General features: G+C 51.7%; 1 protein-coding gene across 3 annotated transcripts in view; it reads left to right on the top strand.

The window, feature by feature from the left end:
• The first annotated feature begins 1,510 nt into the window (after positions 1-1,510).
• The window catches only part of WFDC1 (WAP four-disulfide core domain 1), a 34,956-nt gene continuing 20,264 nt past the window's right edge, over positions 1,511-16,202 (top strand). For 2 of the 3 annotated variants that reach the window (XM_019011372.4, XM_019011373.4), the window contains exon 1: positions 1,517-1,915. In XM_019011372.4, coding sequence (XP_018866917.4) covers positions 1,772-1,915 — 144 coding nt within the window. In that variant the 5' untranslated portion in view covers positions 1,517-1,771. Of the gene's footprint in view, positions 1,916-16,202 lie in introns of all 3 variants that reach the window. The other variant, XM_019011371.4, reaches the window with a different exon arrangement.

The following is a 16,202-nucleotide window of genomic DNA, read 5'->3' on the forward strand; positions in this document are numbered from 1 at the left end:
TTTTTTGTAGAGATGAGGTCTCACTATGTTGCCCAGACTGGTCTTGAACTCCTGGGCTCAAGGCATCCTCTGCCTCCCTCAGTGCTAGGATTACAAGTGTGAGCCACCGTACCCGACCTACACAGACTATATGTGTTTGCCACTATTGTCATTCAGTAAAAGGCCAAGAGGGGTTGATGATACCTGCCCAGGGCATTCTGAAGGCTGTGCAGGCCAGGAGGTGGGTGGTGAGGGTCCCCAGGGAGGGAGGAACCAATCTTTCTGGAGCACTCACTCTGTGCAAGTGCTGGGCACAGCTGGCACCCTCTCCTGTAGCCCCACATCGATCTCAAGAGGGAGAGACTTTCACATGCCCATTTCACAGGTGAGAGAACTGAGGACTATGAGCAAGAGGCTTTCCAGCATCTCGCAGAGGCTGAGCTGGGATCAGGCAGGTGCATCAAGCCTAGTGCTTGGGTCCCTTCTGCTTTGCCTAGTGGGGTGCCACAGGGTCTGACCTACCTGGGTTCCAGCCTCCTCTCTGCTGCTATTGCATGACCTCAGGCAGCCCCCTCTGTTTCCTCATCTGTAAAGCGGGCATCAAAACAGTGTCTGTTTTGGGGCCGGGTGTGGTGGCTCACACACCTGTAATACCAGCACTTTGGGAGGCTGAGGCGGGCAGATCACTTAAGGTCAGGAGTTTGAGACCAGCCTGGCCAGCATGGTGAAACCCAGTCTCCACTAAAAATATAAAAATTAGCCAGGCATGGTGGCACATGCCTGTTATCCCAGCTACTTGGAAGGCCGAGGCAGGAGAATCGCTTGAACCCGGGAGGCAGAGGTTGTAGTGAGCTGTGATCACACCACTGCACTCCAGCCTGGGTGACAGAGCAAGACCCGTCTCAAAAAACAAAACGAAACAAAAAACCAGTATCTGTCTTGGAAGTGCTGAGAACAGACAAGGGAATATGAAGTTTGTGAAATGTTGAGCCCGCTGTGCTACATTCCTGTAAAACACACACGTGCACATGCACACACACGTGCACACACGCATACACATAAATGCACATGTGCAGATACACCGGCTGACAGTGACAGCACACTTATGTGTGTGAAATGCTTTATGTGCTCAATTTCTTTTAAATCTCACAAGAAACACACGCTATGAGGAACTACCCACATGCCCACATCAGGCAGGTGGACCCCGGCGGGTGCAAGGGTGGAAGTCGTCTCTTCATGGCTGAACCTTTGGCCAGTGCCAGTCCAGCAGCCTCTTCCAAAGAAGCTTTTATGGGGCAGATAGTTTGTCAGCCCAGCTCGAAATGTGAACAAGGTAGCAGCCGAGCCCCCACCCATTCTGCTGCACTCCCCTGCATGTCCAGCCCTGAGCCCTGTGTCAAGCACACCTCCTTGGGAGGAGACCGCCCCAGCCTGCAAGGAAGTGCTCATTATGGAGAGTGGAGAGTGACAGGCCACTCCCGGCCACGTCTCCAAGCAAGCCGGTGCCCCCTCCTCCTGCTGCCACCGCCCACTGAGCTGCCTGGGCTGCAGACGCCCTGGTCGGAGCATCTGGGGCCAGATGTTATAGGGCAAGCTAAAAATAACCAGGCAGGCCAGCCACCATCGAGGAAGGGGCATGTGCTGGACGCGGACACATGATCCGAGGGACCCTGCTGGGTGGAACTAAGAAAGTCCAGCAGACTGTGCACGCTCCTGTCCCCACTCGCAGGCCCACGCAGCGAGGGGGGCCCCTCTTCTGTGTGAGTCTGGAAGGTCGCTGCCCAGGGAGGAAATGCCTTTAACCGGCGTGGGGCCGGGCAGCTGCAGGAGGCAGATCATCCGGGCTCTGTGCCTCTTGCTACTTCTCCTCCACGCCGGCTCTGCCAAGAATATCTGGAAACGGGCATTGCCTGCGAGGCTGGCCGAGAAATCCCGTGTAAGTGCCTGGGATGGGGAGGCTGGGACAGCCTCTGTGGGTGGGAGTCAGCCTTGAGGAGAGGCGATCCCTAGACACTGCCTTCTCCTGTAAGTGCTCCCCCAAAACGTGGCAAGGCAGGCGTCTTCCTATCCGTGTGTGTCTGAGTTGTGTGGTGGGCAGATGGGGCTCACCCCCGAAAAAGGACCCTTATCTGTGAGTCAAGAGGCAAAAGACACATCACAAATGTGCCAAAGAATCGTGCCTCACTTTTGCCTTGTTACAAAAGTATGCTTGCTCCTGAAAGACAGCATCTAATTTCAGAGCCCCAGGACTTAAACGGAGCATTCCGTCTCCATGATCAGTACCAAATGTTTGTGAAATACACTTATGCATTCATGTGGTTGTTTATTCATTCAGCAAACAGAATGAATACATTCTGCTAAACAGAATTTAGCAGAAACCACTCTGGGGAAGGCACTCTGTGGGGTCCTGTGGATACAAGATGAAGGAGGTACCAGCCCCCATCCTCAAGGGTGGCGTGGCCGAGGTGCAGAGGCAGTTGGGTGACAAACGATGGCAGTACAAAGAGAAGGCATGAGGCAGTGAGTGGCAAGAAACACACGCCCTGGGGCCAGATGTCTGGGTGTGAATCGGGCTCTGCTGCTCATTAGCTGCGTGACTTCTCTCAGGCAAGCTGCTTGATGTCTCTGAACCCCAATAATCTCATCTGCAAAAGACAGAGGGATGCATTTCTTCACACAACTATGTCTGGGTCGCCACTGTTTACCAGGCACTGTCCTAGGCTGTGGGGATACAGACCTCAGATCTCTGCCTGGGGAACTCACTGGGGGGCTGGGGGCAGCAGAGAATAAATGAGAGAGATCTCATTTATTAGTGTGTGCAGATTGCAAGTGCTGAGGAAGCTATAAAGCAGGAAGGGAACTAGGAGAGAGAATGGGGTGGAGGAGGCTATCATTTTTGGTTCCTCCCACCCCCCAGAGATCACAGATCCGCAGGGACAGAGTGAGCCAGGACGATATCAGCACACAGAGGGCTCAAGAAGGTAATGCTGGCACCCACAGCACCTGCGTGAGGATTGAATGTCTCAGTTTGCAGAACGTCTTTGCAACATAGCAAGCTGGCAGTGCATCTTGGCAGCTTTCAATCAAATAATTGTGACTTTGTTTGGTGTTGCCTAACAGGGTAGCATGTAGGTTCCTTGGGGTAGGGCAGGGTTCTGTTTCACTAATGTGTGCCCCTGGTGCCTGCCATTAAGTCGACGCCTGGTACATTCTTGTGGGTGAATTATGAGCGGGTGCAGTGGTAGCACGGGATGTGTGTGCAGCTCTTCCCCAGGAGAGTCAGACAGGGTTTTTAGGGTTGGGGACAGTGGACCTGTGGCTTTAAAGGATAAATAGGAGTTTGCCAGCTGGAGAAGAGGGAAGGGAGAATGATTAATGACCCCAGGCATGGTGGGGTGCCCGAAACTGTACAGAGACAAATGTGGGCCTCCAGGGCTCATATTCTCCATGTCCGGCACGTGCTCGTGGTGGGAGACAGGAGGCCTCCGAGAAGTGGAAAGAGTAGTAGAGTGACATGATGTGGTGCTTGGAGAAGGGAAAGCTCATGTGAGATGGTGTAGTCACCTAAGGCTTCCTGGAGGAGGTGGAGACCCTGACTGGATCTTGGGGAAGGATTAGGAATTAGGAGGAGGAAGGAAATTCCTGGAAGAAGGCTCAGCATGAGCCGAGGCTCACAGGCAGAAGTGGTGCATCTGAGAGCTGCTTGGGAGACCAGACCTGGCCAGAGGGGAGGCATTGAGGAGGGGTGAGAGACTCTTCTCAGATTTTATTGACTCCTCCATGCTCTTCTCTGGTGCAACAGGATGATTTAACCCTCAACTGTAGTTAGTAGCACTTTGGTTCTACAACCATAGAGAGATTCCCAATATGTCATCTGATTTTATCTCCACCATGTCCCAAGATGTCATAGGAGCCAGCACTGTGACATCCACATAGGAGGGTCAGGGTTGATGTGCACGGGGGATTTGGGGGAGTCTCTAAAACACAGGCCTGGGTGGGCTGCAGGAGCTGATTCACTTGTAGCCACCGCTGGTCAGGATGCAAGTGCTTTGAATTGGCTCCTCGCTGAATTGAAACTTTCCCTGGTTATCAACAGATATTGGCCTTCTTCCTCAGCGCCTAGACATAGGTGAGGTTTATGCAGAACAACTGTGCCAGCCAGGCACGGTGGCTCATGCCTGTAATCCCAGCACTTTGGGAGGCCGAGGCGGGTGGATCACCTGAGGTCAGGAGTTCAAGACCAGCCTGACCAACATGGTGAAACCCCATCTCTACTAAAAATACAAAATTAGCTGGGTGTGGCGGCAAATGCCTGTAATCTCAGCTACTCAGAAGGCTGAGGCGAAAGAATTGCTTGAACCCGGGAGGTGGAGGTTATAGTGAGCCGAGATTGCGCCATTGCACTCCAGCCTGGGCAACAAGAGTAAAACTCTGTCTCAAAAAAAAAAAAAAACAACAAACAAAAAACGAAATAGAACAAGTGTGCCTCAGAGAAAGCCCTGGGCGAAGACAGGCTATTCGCCTGTGGCTCAGAGGACAGAGAGGGCTGGGAAGAGTGCCTGGCCTGGAACTTATCACAGTGAAATCTCTAATGTGCTGTGCAATCTTGGACCAGTCGCTGCCCTTCTCTGGTCCTCAGTCCTCACCTGGGAAATGAAGATGGAGAACCTATGACTTTCATGGCCCTTTCTTTTGACAGGGACTTACGGGTGATAGGAAGCAGCCCCCACATGCACAAAGTCGAGACTTCCCCGTGAGGCACCACTCCCTGACCCTACGCTGAGTCAGACCTTCAGCCTTGGCCCTGACCCTCAAGGGCTATGGGCTCGTCAGAGTGAGGAGATGCTAGCTGTGTGCTGAACTGGCTTGCACCCCCTCTGGAGAGCCAGTTTTGTTCCACACAGCGATGATCACAAATTAAGTTATATAAACTTACAATTAAATCATTTATATTAAAAAGAAAGGAAAGAATTTTTTTTTTTTAAGACAGAGTCCCGTGGTGTGATCTTGGTTCACTACAACCTCCACCTCCCCGGCTCAAGTGATTCTTGTGCCTAGGCCTCCTGAGTAGCTGGGATTACAGGCATGCGCCACCGCGCCTGGCTAATTTTTTGTATTTTTAGTAGAGGTGGGGTTTTGCTGGTCTCAAACTCCTGAGCTCAGGTGATCCGCCCGCCTCGGCCTCCCAAAGTGCTGGCATTATAGGTGTGAGCCACCGCACCCAGCCAGGAAATACTTCTTATTAGAAATGCATCACTTTCCAATTGTATTGCTCCGTTTTGCTATTCTCTCGGCTCCTGGGGTTTCATGTCTTTTGCATCCGTGTGGTATGACCAGGAGAGAAGCGACTCCACATCTCTTCCCACTCCCATTCAGTGGCCTCACGTGGGTTGCCTGAAATCCACCATGCTGGGAGTATTTACACCTTGGAAGTTGGCCAGGGCTACATGAGGAGAGCTGGTGATTCAGTCCTGACCAAGCGCAGGGCTGCCTGTAGTCTGCTCTAGTCTCTCAAAGCCTCGTCCCCCGGCAGAGTGAGTTTTGTGTAGGGGACTGGTCTCTTAGAGTGGGGCCGGTTAATGTCCTGAGTGCTATTTATGCTTCTTGGTCTAAGCATGCAGAGACAGTGCCGGAGATGAGCACGCTTGCCTTCCATTCCCGTGGGAGGCCCTTAGGAGAAGCTTCTAATGAGAAGTGCCGGGTCTCCCGCCTTCTATCTCTAAGACCTTCGGGAGTTTCCTTCTCCTATCTGAGCCTCGGTTTCCTCATCTGCAGCACGGGACACACTAGTGCCTGCTTTGCAGAGTTCAGTAAAAAGACCATAGAGCCCACAGTTCCCTGACTGGCACAGAACTGCATTCCCTACATGTGCACTACGGACAGATTTAAAAACCCATTCCAGGCCGGGCACAGTGGCTCACAGTGGCTCGTGCCTGTAATCCCAGCACTTTGGGAGGCCAAGGCGGGCAGATCTCCTGAGGTCGGGAGTTCAAAACCAGCCTGACCAACATGGAGAAACCCCGTCTGTACTAAAAATACAAAAAAATTAGCCGGGCGTGGTGGCGCATGCCTGTAATCCCAGCTACTCGGGAGGCTGAGGTAGGAGAATTGCTTGAACCCTGGGAGGCGGAGGTTGCGGTGAGCCGAGATCGTGCCATTGGACTCCAGCCTGGGCAAGAAGAGCGCAACTCCATCTCAAAAAACAAAAAAACAAAAAGCAAAAAAAAAACCAAAAACCCCATTCCAGTACCAAATATTTATGAGAATGAATAAAACAGCAGCAGAACGTTTGTAAATAGTCCAATAACCTTTCCATGGAGCTCAGTCGGTTCTGTGGAGTTGGTGTTTTTGGCTTTTCTTTCCTGGCATTAGATGAAACTCCTGAGAACAGTGATTTACTGAGCGCTTACACTGTGTCAGGACAAGCGTTTGCCACGTATTCGCTCTTGGGAGCCTCTCGACAAATCCATCGGGCGGGGCTCATGGCAGCCACCATGCGGGCCTCGGTGCTATGCAGCCCCTGGCCTGGGCAGGCTGGCCCCTACTGTCAGTGTGACTGTGGGTCTGTTTTCCCCTCTAAGCACCCCTCCAGGGCAGCTGGAAATGGTGGTTCAGTTTGCACCCTGCCCAGAGATGCCTGTCCTGCTGAGGGGGCCTGGGAGGGGCTAGAGCGGCCAGGAGCTGATGCCACTTTCTCTTTCAAATGCATCCTGCCAGACGGGGAGAGGGAGGGGGGCATTGCAGCTCATCTGTCTGGAGGCACCCCCTGTGCTAATAGCAGTAGGGGACTGTAGGAGCCAGCAGTGGCCCACAACTTGCATTCCTCAGTTCCCCAACCTAGTTCTCCTTTCCCCCATTATTTCTGTGAGCTCTTGAGAGCCTTCCAAACATCCTTTTATTTTTTGCTGAGATAGCAAGAGTGGGAGAGGCAGATGGCCTGGAGCTGTGCTTTCACCATTCCATGAGTTCTGACCTTCACCTTCATCTTTGTACCGTAAGCATCTGTGTCTGCTGGCCTGAAGGCTTTCTCTGGCCGCAGGAGCACGCTCAGCCCACACAGAGGCAGGCCAAGGTGCCAGGGAGGTAACACCTGTAGGAGCAAATGGAGCTGGAGCCCGATGGCCCAGCTGGCTTCTCACCTTTGGTGGGACACGAGTGAGGAGTGTTCCACACGGTTTCTCCAAGGTCCACTGGGTTTGAGCTCCAGTGCCCAGGCAGCCACCTGCTCATTAGCACTCCCTGAAGGGCGCCTTCCCTTTCCTGCCCAGCTTCCCACTCCCCAGCTGGGGCTTCCTGGGATCCCCTCCCAAATGTACTCCCTGCACTCGAATCCTGTCGGATCCATGCTGTGGGTTGAACTGTGTCCCCCCAAAGATATATCCAACCCCTAACTTCTGATCCTTGTGATTGTGACCTTGTTTGGAAACAGGTTCATTACAGGTGTAATTAGTCAAAATAAGACGAAGTCATGCTGGAGGTGGGTGGTTCCTTAATATGACCCCCGTTCCTTATAAGAAAAGGAGAAGGGGCCGGGCATGGTGGCTCATGCCTGTAATTCCAGCACTTTGGGAGGCTGAGGTGGGCGGATCACCCGAGGTCAGGAGTTCGAGACCAGCCTGGCCAACATGGTGAAACCCCATCTCTACTAAAAATACAAAAATTAGTCGGGCATGGTAATGCATGCCTGTAATCACAGCTACTTGGGAGGCTGAGGCAGGAGAATCACTTGAACCCGGGAGGCGAGGTGGAGGTTGCAGTGAGCCAAGATCATGCCATTGTACTCCAGCCTGGGCGACAGAGTGAGACTTCATCTCAAAAAAAAAAAGGAAAAGGAGAAGAGACATAGAATCAGAGACACATGGAGAGAAGGCCATGCAAAGACAGAGGGTTGCAGAGATCAGAGTGATGTATCTACAAGAGACACACGAGGGACCAGAGAACAAGAGGGACTGCCAGCCACCACTGGAAGCTGGGAGAGACATGGAAAAGTTTTCTCCTTAGAGCCTCCACAAAGGAACCAACCCTGCCAAACACCTGGATCTCAGCCTTCTGGCTTCCAGAACTGTGAAAGAATCCACTTCTGTTGTTTTAAGCCCCCAGCGTGTGGCATTTTGTTACAGCACCCTCGGACGCGAATACAGTCTGCTCTGGGCATCAAGGGAGTCAGCTTCTGTTGGTTGCAACCGGCAACGAGACATTTCACAGGTAAGGAAACTGAGGCCATTGCAGAGAATGACTTATCTGTGCTGTTTTGGCTGGGGACAAGTGGGGCTATCACTATATCCCCAGAGTCTGGGAGCTTTCTCTGCTCCTTGAACCATGTGAGCTCACACCCTGCAGGACTTCATCATCAAGATTGTGAAGATGCCTACGTCTTGGGGGTCAGCGGGTGCTCAGTGGGCTCCGGAGACCCCCAGCAGCACCCAGGAGGGGGTCTTCAAGGCTCATGGTTGAGAACCCCAGAAAAGCCCCGGAGCTGCCTGGGTGCTGGAGAGAGGGGATATGTCGTACTGATGTGAAGCAAACTCACTGTAGGCTTGGCCACACCCTGGTGTCTAGCCCAGAACCTGGCATGGATGGGGGAGTGGAAGGAATGAAAAGTCCATGAATAGCTGACTTTTGAGGGGGACCATGGGCAAATCACTTTCTCCTCGCTGGGACTGAGATTCCTCATCTGAGGTCCCAAGCCCTGAAATTCCAGGTGGAAATCAACGAGTAAAGAAGCATTCCAGGTCCCTGTGTGGTTATCACTCGGGAGAGGGAGACAGGAAAGCAGGACACCTCTGTGCCAGGACTCACCGCAGCCACAGGGCAGAGGCAGATGGATGCCCGTGGGGTGAGCACATCGCACCTGTCCACTCAGGGGACTAGAACTCAGCCATAGAAAGGTACGGAGCCTGGACACACGCCACTGCACAGATGAACCTCGAAGACATGATGCGGAGTGCACAAAGGCCACAGGTGTGTGACGCTGTTTGGATGCAACGTCCAGAAGAGGCAAATCCAGCGGGACGGGAAGGAGGTTCTTGGTTGCCAGGGGCTGGGGGAGGGAGGAATAGGGCCAGCTGTCTGATGAGAACAGAGATTCTGCCTGGGGTGATGGAAAAGCCGCAGAAATAGATCATGGAGGTGGTTGCACACATCGTAAATCTAATTATTGCCGCCAACTCGCACACTTAAGATGGCTGAAATGGAAAATTGCATGTTATACATATTTTACCACAATAATTTTTCTAAAAAGCAGTGAGAACCTGAGGCACCTCTCGGGAATTCTGCGATGGCACATAGAGTCCTTGTGAGTCCTCTGTGTCCCCAGCACCGAGAGGCAGCCTCTCAGCAAGTGTCCGCTCACGGTGCCCACTCCAGCTCGTGGGTCATCGTAGCTTCACGCCCATCTCCTCCGAGGCCTCTCCCTGAATGCACTATTATGATTTCCCTTAAATGTTTACATAACAGCCCAGCTCTTCCTTCTTAGCATTTAGTTCTGTTGTTGTTATTGGCATGATTTGTTTAGGTTTCTCTCTAACTGCTTTTGCAGATGACCACAAAAAGCAATTCGTTCGCCTTATCTGTGTGCTGTTTTGTGCGGCGTCTCTGACTTGTCCTGAAACAGCCACGTGAAGTCAGGGCCAACGTCTTCTGGTTCAACTCGGAACTCCCCATTTCCAGCCCAGCCCCCGAAACGCAGTGGGCCTGGGAATTATGAATTTACTATTGAATGAATGAATAAATTATGTTAAAACCTTCCGGAACAGAATAGAAGGGATGGAAAGTTCTAGAGGACTCTCGGGTGCACTGACTGACAATGACATTGTTGGGAAGACTTGGTCGACTTTGCCGTCTTGTGAATTTCTTTCTTTCTTTTTTTTTTTTTTTTGGTCTCCCTCTGAGGAAGTCCCATTAACCTTGTGCCAAATTCTGTCCCCAGGGCCCAGTGTTAAGGGCCCCGGGCACCAGGAAATGGCATTCATCTACGCACGCTGAACTCTAAGCCCACTGTTCCAGGGAGCGACATATTTTTAGATGTTTGACGTCCAAATTCCAGAGGAAGAGCAAGTAATGCTTGGAGGAAAATTGGCTTTCTTCCTCCACCACGCAAACCAGTGCTGGGGTGCATTTTTATTGGTCTGGCCGCTAAGCTGCTGGAACTTTCCAAAGAAGGGTAAAAGCTCCTGCATGTGGAAGGAAGGGGGTGGTGAGCACTGAGGGAGGCATGTGGGTAGCTTTGGTGGCAGCTCTGGAGATTGGATTCTTTTTCCCTAAATGGAAGTGGTTTATAAATTCTTCTACTGATTATTAAAAGAATGATGTTTACTGTAAAAAAAAAAATTCAGGCAACACAGAAAGTTATAAATTAGTAGAAATGATCTGAATTCTTCCTCCAAGATGTAAACTCTGGTGACATTCTGGGGTGTCTGTCTAGATTGTTTCATGAAGCAGTTACACACAGCACACATGTTTTCTCTTAGTGGTATTTTATTCATACTGATTCAAATTTCTTTTATTGAAATGAAATTCACATGACAGACAATGCACCCTTTCAAAGGTACAATTCAGTGGTGTTTAGTATATTCACAGAGTTGTGCAACCGTCCTAACTGCCTAGTTTTGGAACGTTCCCATCAACCCTACAGGAAACCCTGCAGCCATTAGCCGTCAGTCCTCCTTCCCTCTTCCCGCAGCCTCTGGCATCTACCAATCCACTTTCTGTCTTTATGGATCTGCCTGTTGTAGATGTTTCATGGAAATGGAATCATCCAGTATGTGCTATTTGGTGTCTGGCTTATTCACACTGTTTTATATGTTGCATTTTCACTTAATAATCTGTGGGAAGTATGTTAACATGGTGGATCGGCATCTTCCTTTCTAAGGCCTGCCTGGTGTTCCCTGTGCCTTCACTTATGTATCCAGCCTCCTTTGGTTGCACATCCAGCTTGTTTGCTTTAATTGAATCTGGACTTGGACTTGCTGAATTGGGGTTCCCACTGCTGCAGCCCAAAATGGGCATTTCCCCACCTGCTTCCTAGGGATATCAGTGGCAGAATGGCTTTGCAAATCTATTTTTGTTCATCTATATGAACAAAAGGTCATATAGTTTCACTCTTGTCACCCAGGCTGGATTGCAGTGGTGCCGTCTGGCTCACTGCAACTTCTGCCTGCCTGGTTCAAATGATTCTCCTGCCTCAGCCTCCCGAATGGCTGGGATTATAGGCACCCGCCACCACGCCTGGCTAATTTTTGTATTTTTAGTAGAGATGGGTTTCACCATATTGGCCAGGCTGGTCTCGAACTCCTGACCTCAGGTGATCCACCTGCCTTGGCCTCCCAAAGTGCTGGGATTATAGGTGTGAGCCACCGCGCCCGGCCAGGAATCATTTTTATCCAGGTAAGGCATATAGAACCGGAGGGTTCTTGTCTAAGTTGTACCATGAATGTGTGCTCAGTGGCTACTTTGAAATAGACTTACTGTACAATCCCTGAGCAGGAATGAAAATAAAAGCTGGAAATTACGGGTTGCTCTGCGGTTTTCACGAAGGTGTCGTCCGTCTGGGGTGAGTGTCCTCCTTTCTCAGAGGGATTTCATGTGGCATTATTTTGTTTTCATCTGAGAGGCAACATAAGCTGGGAGGGAAGGGCTGCAAAGAGGGGGCCAGGACAAATGTGTACCTGGGGGCCCCCGTTTTGACTCCACCCTGAGCTGGGGCTGGGCCACAGGAGGGCAGAGGGAACACTTTGGGAGGGGGAGGGAGCCCCTGGACTGAAAGAATGGGAAGAAATTGACAGGCACCATTGGGAAGCAACTCCCAGTTCCAGGCTCCTGGGTCAGGAACGCCCATGGAGGAGTAGGACAGACCCAGGTTCGAGTCCTGCCTCTGACTCTTCTCAGCTGCTTGCTCTTGGGCAAATGCTTTTAGTTTTTTTGTGCCTCAGTTTCCTCATCAGTAAAGTGGGTTTAGAATAGCAGCAGCCCCAGAGGGTGATACTGAAGATTCAGTATGTGAGGACCCAGCACAGCATTGGCACACAGTAAGAGCTTACTAAATGCTGCCTCCCTTGCCATAAGCATGAATCACACAGCCCAGGCTCTAAGCCTAGTGTCTGTGTATGGTGACTGTGTGCCTCCGTTTCCTCACCTATGCAATGGGGACAGCAGTGGTACCTACTGGGGAGGGCTGGAGGCGACTTCAGGTGGTCCTCCGAGGGCAGTGCTCTTGCACATGCTGGGTGGCTGTTTCCGCATGGCCCCTTCTCTTAGGAACTCTGCGAGTTGTTTGCCCTGGTCTTATCCAGAAATGATGAGGTTATATCCAATCCCACTTTCCACTGTTGCTGGTGGGTTTCTCGTACGTGTATCTGCAGCCTCAGCTGGACTGGAGCTCCTTAGGTTTCTTCTGCATCTGCTGAGCATCTAACCTAACGCTATGGAGATGGTGGGCGTTCACTAAATCATCTGTGAGTGAACTGAGGGAGGATACAGCGGAAATGAAGAAAGACTGGAAGAGATGAAGAATGAAGTTACTATGGGATGAGAGGCTTCTGAGTCCATTGATTAAAAATAAAAGGAGCCAGGCGTGGTGGCTGACGCTTGTAATCCCAGCACTTTGGGAGGCTGAAGCGGGCAGATCACCTGAGCTCAGGAGTTCAAGACCAACCTGGGCAACAAGGCAAAACCCCATCTCTACTAAAAATACAAAAAATTAGTCAGGCGTGGTGGCAGGCACCTGTAGTCCCAGCTACTTGGGAGGCTGAAGCATGAGAACTGGTTGAGCCTGGGAGGTGGAGGTTGCAGTGAGCTGAGATCGTGCCCTTGCACTCCAGCCTGGGTGACAGAGTGAGACCTTTTCTCAAAATAATAATAATAATAATAAAAGGAATAAAAATCAGGTGAACTATGGATTAGCATTGCCCGTGCTGAGCCGAGCACACGCAGGTGTGGTCTCTTTTGATCTTCACCGCAAACATCGGCAGCAGGTATTACTTTTGTGTCCATTTTGCAGATGAGGCTCAGATACGTTAGTGATTTTCCTGTATGATTGCACAGCCGTGGGCTTCAAACCCAGACGCGTCAGATTCCTACACCTGAGCCCTTAATCCCTGTGCAAAGCAGCCTTTGCTGTATAAGAGGTCATGAGCTTCGGTCCCTTCCATCTTGGGATATGGCTCCTAAGTTCTTGCCCCAAACAATGTGGAGGTTCAGCTGTGAAAAAGAGTTAGGCAGTGTTCAGAGTGGAAGGAACAGTGTGCGGAAGCCTCCAAGGCCAGGAGGAGCAGCGAATCTTCAGAAACTGAGGACGGCCGAGTCCAGCTTTACATTTTGAAAGCATCCTTCCTCATCTCTGGAGTGTGGGATATTAAGACCCACTCCCCTAGTTCACATCCGCATTAAGTGAGCATAGGAGTGTGATGATGCTTGCCCATAGCACAGCCTTACACAAACAAAAGGGCTGTCCCCACACCTGTGCAGGACCCCCGCTCTGCAGAACCCACTGCACAGGGCCCATGTGCAGATCAGCCAGTTAATGCATGTTAAGCACTTAGAAGGGTGCCCAGCAAACTGCCAGGGTGTGTTGACCACCATCATCCTCATCTTCATCATCATCATCATCATCACAGCTTTTATTCCACCCGAAGAATATTTACTGAGTACTTGCTATGTGCCAGGCACTGTTCTAGGAGCCAGGGACACAGGTAAGAACAAAACCAAGTTCCTGTCCCTAGGAGGGAGAAAAACAGCAAACAAATGAGTTCATAATACACAGTCCACCCAAGGGTGATGAGGTGTGTGAAGCTCCACAAAGCAGGGAGAGGGGGAAGGGAAGGCTGTATGAGCAGACCCCGAGTAGGTGAGACCCGGGCAGATATGGTGGGTGGGCGGGGAAAGAGCCAGTGCAAAGGCCCAGAGGTGGGACTGGGTGGCTGGAGAGAATGAGTAAGGAGGGGAGTAATGGAAGAGAGGTCAGAGACGTGGAGGGGGTCAGGGGAGCCAATTCCAGTCCAAACTCTAGGCCAAGAACCTTGGCTGTTAACTCCTTTAACCCATGGGGGCCAGGGATAAATTGGAGGGTAAGCTGTTTATTTCTCTGAGTAAAAGTTCTTTCCCAGAACTCCAGAAAACGCCCTGTGTTTGGAACCCTCTTTGAGTGTCACCTTGCGTGACATGAAATATTTTTCAAAACATGTAATCCTTTAATCTGGGCCTCTCAGTGAAATCAGTGCTTTATCACTCACGACCATCTGTGGTTTCAGCCACGCAGTAAATAACTCAGGAGATGTGGCTTCTAAGGCGCTTATCTCTTTGTTCTCTCCAAATTCTGAGAAATGACATTTGAATTTTCCTCTGAGACAGCGGCACAGCTAAAATTGATCTCTGGGGACCCTCCTGTCTGGGGCTGCCATTAACGAAGTCACAGGACTGGGAGGCATTTGCGATGGGTGAAAAGTGTTTTGCTTCTGATCACCAGGTTCCATTAAATTTCATAAATGAAGCTTGATCGAAAAATAAGCTGGGCGGAAAAATAAGCCGCCCGCTGCCGACGACGTACGGTGTGTTCTTAACCACCCTCCGAAGGAGGCTGGGGCGCCTGTCATGTTAGATCAGGATTAAAAATTGCGGACCCCAACATGGGTCCAATGTAGTTAATTCTGCAGCAAGTGACTAAGAGCTAATGGCCTGGGATTATGCACCTGCTGCGGCTGGAAAGTTATTGGTGGTGGTTACAGGGGTGAGGGAGATTGGGCGGAGAAAGGGGTGATAAAAGGACTGATCCACGCTCTGGTCTCCCCTCTGTCTTTGGGGAAAACCATTCACCTCCTTAAGGCCTCGTCTCCATATCCACCAAATGCCAGCTTAGTGGTCATTTTCACTTTTCGTGAATTTAACAGCCAATGTCTACAAGAGTGAAAAGAAGGGTTCTCTGGGTGAAGCAGGGATGGGGGCCAGGGCCCCCCCCCAGGCTTTCCTGCCGCAACACCCGCCCTCCTGCTTGGCCATTCCTGCTCTCTGCCCCTCATGCCCTCAGTCTCAGGCCCTGAGGCTCCCTGGGGGCAGCTGAAAACCTCTGGCCTTGGTGATCCCACCAATTCCCAGGGGCACCCGGCCAGGACCTGTTCCCGGGGACCTGGTGCCCCCTGCAGGGCACTGGTGACACCGTGTGCAATTTGCAGCTACCCAGATAGGCACGCAGGAAGGACTGCGTTTGGCCTCAGCCAGGCAGGGACGGACACAGCCTCTGCTCTCAGTGTGGGGTGGCGAGGGCCTCAAAATGAAGAAGAATCATACTAGAAACATCCCGACGAGTCTGGGGAAAGCTGCCCTCAGAAGGCTGTTTAAGCTGAGGACTAAAGGGTGATTTGGCCAATAGAAGCTGATGGGAGGCCTTCCAGGCAGAGGACCAGCACGTGCCAATGATGATCGGTGGCACTGTGCTAGATGCCAGCCTGAGTGTAGATGCCAGCCTGAGTGTAGACACCAGCCTGAGTGTAGACGCCAGCCTGGGTGTAGACACCAGCCTGGGTGTAGACGCCATCCTGAGTGTAGATGCCAGCCTGGGTGTAGACGCCAGCCTGGGTGTAGATGCCAGCCTGGGCATCGATGCCATCCTGGGTGTAGACACCATCCTGGGTGCAGACTCAGGATACCCCAGGAGGGAAGTTCTATAGGGAGAAACTGATGCTTGCCCAAGGTCACACAGCAAGTGAGTGGCAGAGAGGATTTAAGCCCTGGAGCCGGGATTCGAACCAAGCCCGTTGGCTGCAGAGCCCACTCGGGTTGCCCGTCTGCTCTGCTGGATGAGACAAGCTCAGCTGGAGGAAACGGTTTGAAGAGAGGAATGTGCTTGGAGGGCGAGGGGAGGAGGAAGGGCAGTTTGCTGGCATGTAAGGACAAGGAGGGTCGGGGCGATGAGATGAGGCCAATGTATCCTATATCTAAGTTATTAAATTGAAAAAGTAACATGTACCTGGTTGGCACAGGGCTCGGAGGTCGCGTGGGGAGCTGGGACTTTGTCCCGAGGGTGCTGGGAAGCCTCTGGGGCCTTGGAGCACAGAGGTGACCAAATCCACAGGTGCCTTTCATAAAGCCTCTTTGGGCTGCAGTTTGGAGAATGGATGGATTTGGAGGCAGCGAGGCCAGGGACGAGGCCACTGTGGAGGCACTGATGGGGACTTGGGCCTGGGATGGGGTTCATTTACAGAATGTGCCTGGCAGAGGGACAGATATCAAGT

The sequence above is a fragment of the Gorilla gorilla genome, chromosome 18 (genome assembly GCF_029281585.2).
Source record: "Gorilla gorilla gorilla isolate KB3781 chromosome 18, NHGRI_mGorGor1-v2.1_pri, whole genome shotgun sequence".
Lineage (NCBI taxonomy): Eukaryota > Metazoa > Chordata > Mammalia > Primates > Hominidae > Gorilla > Gorilla gorilla.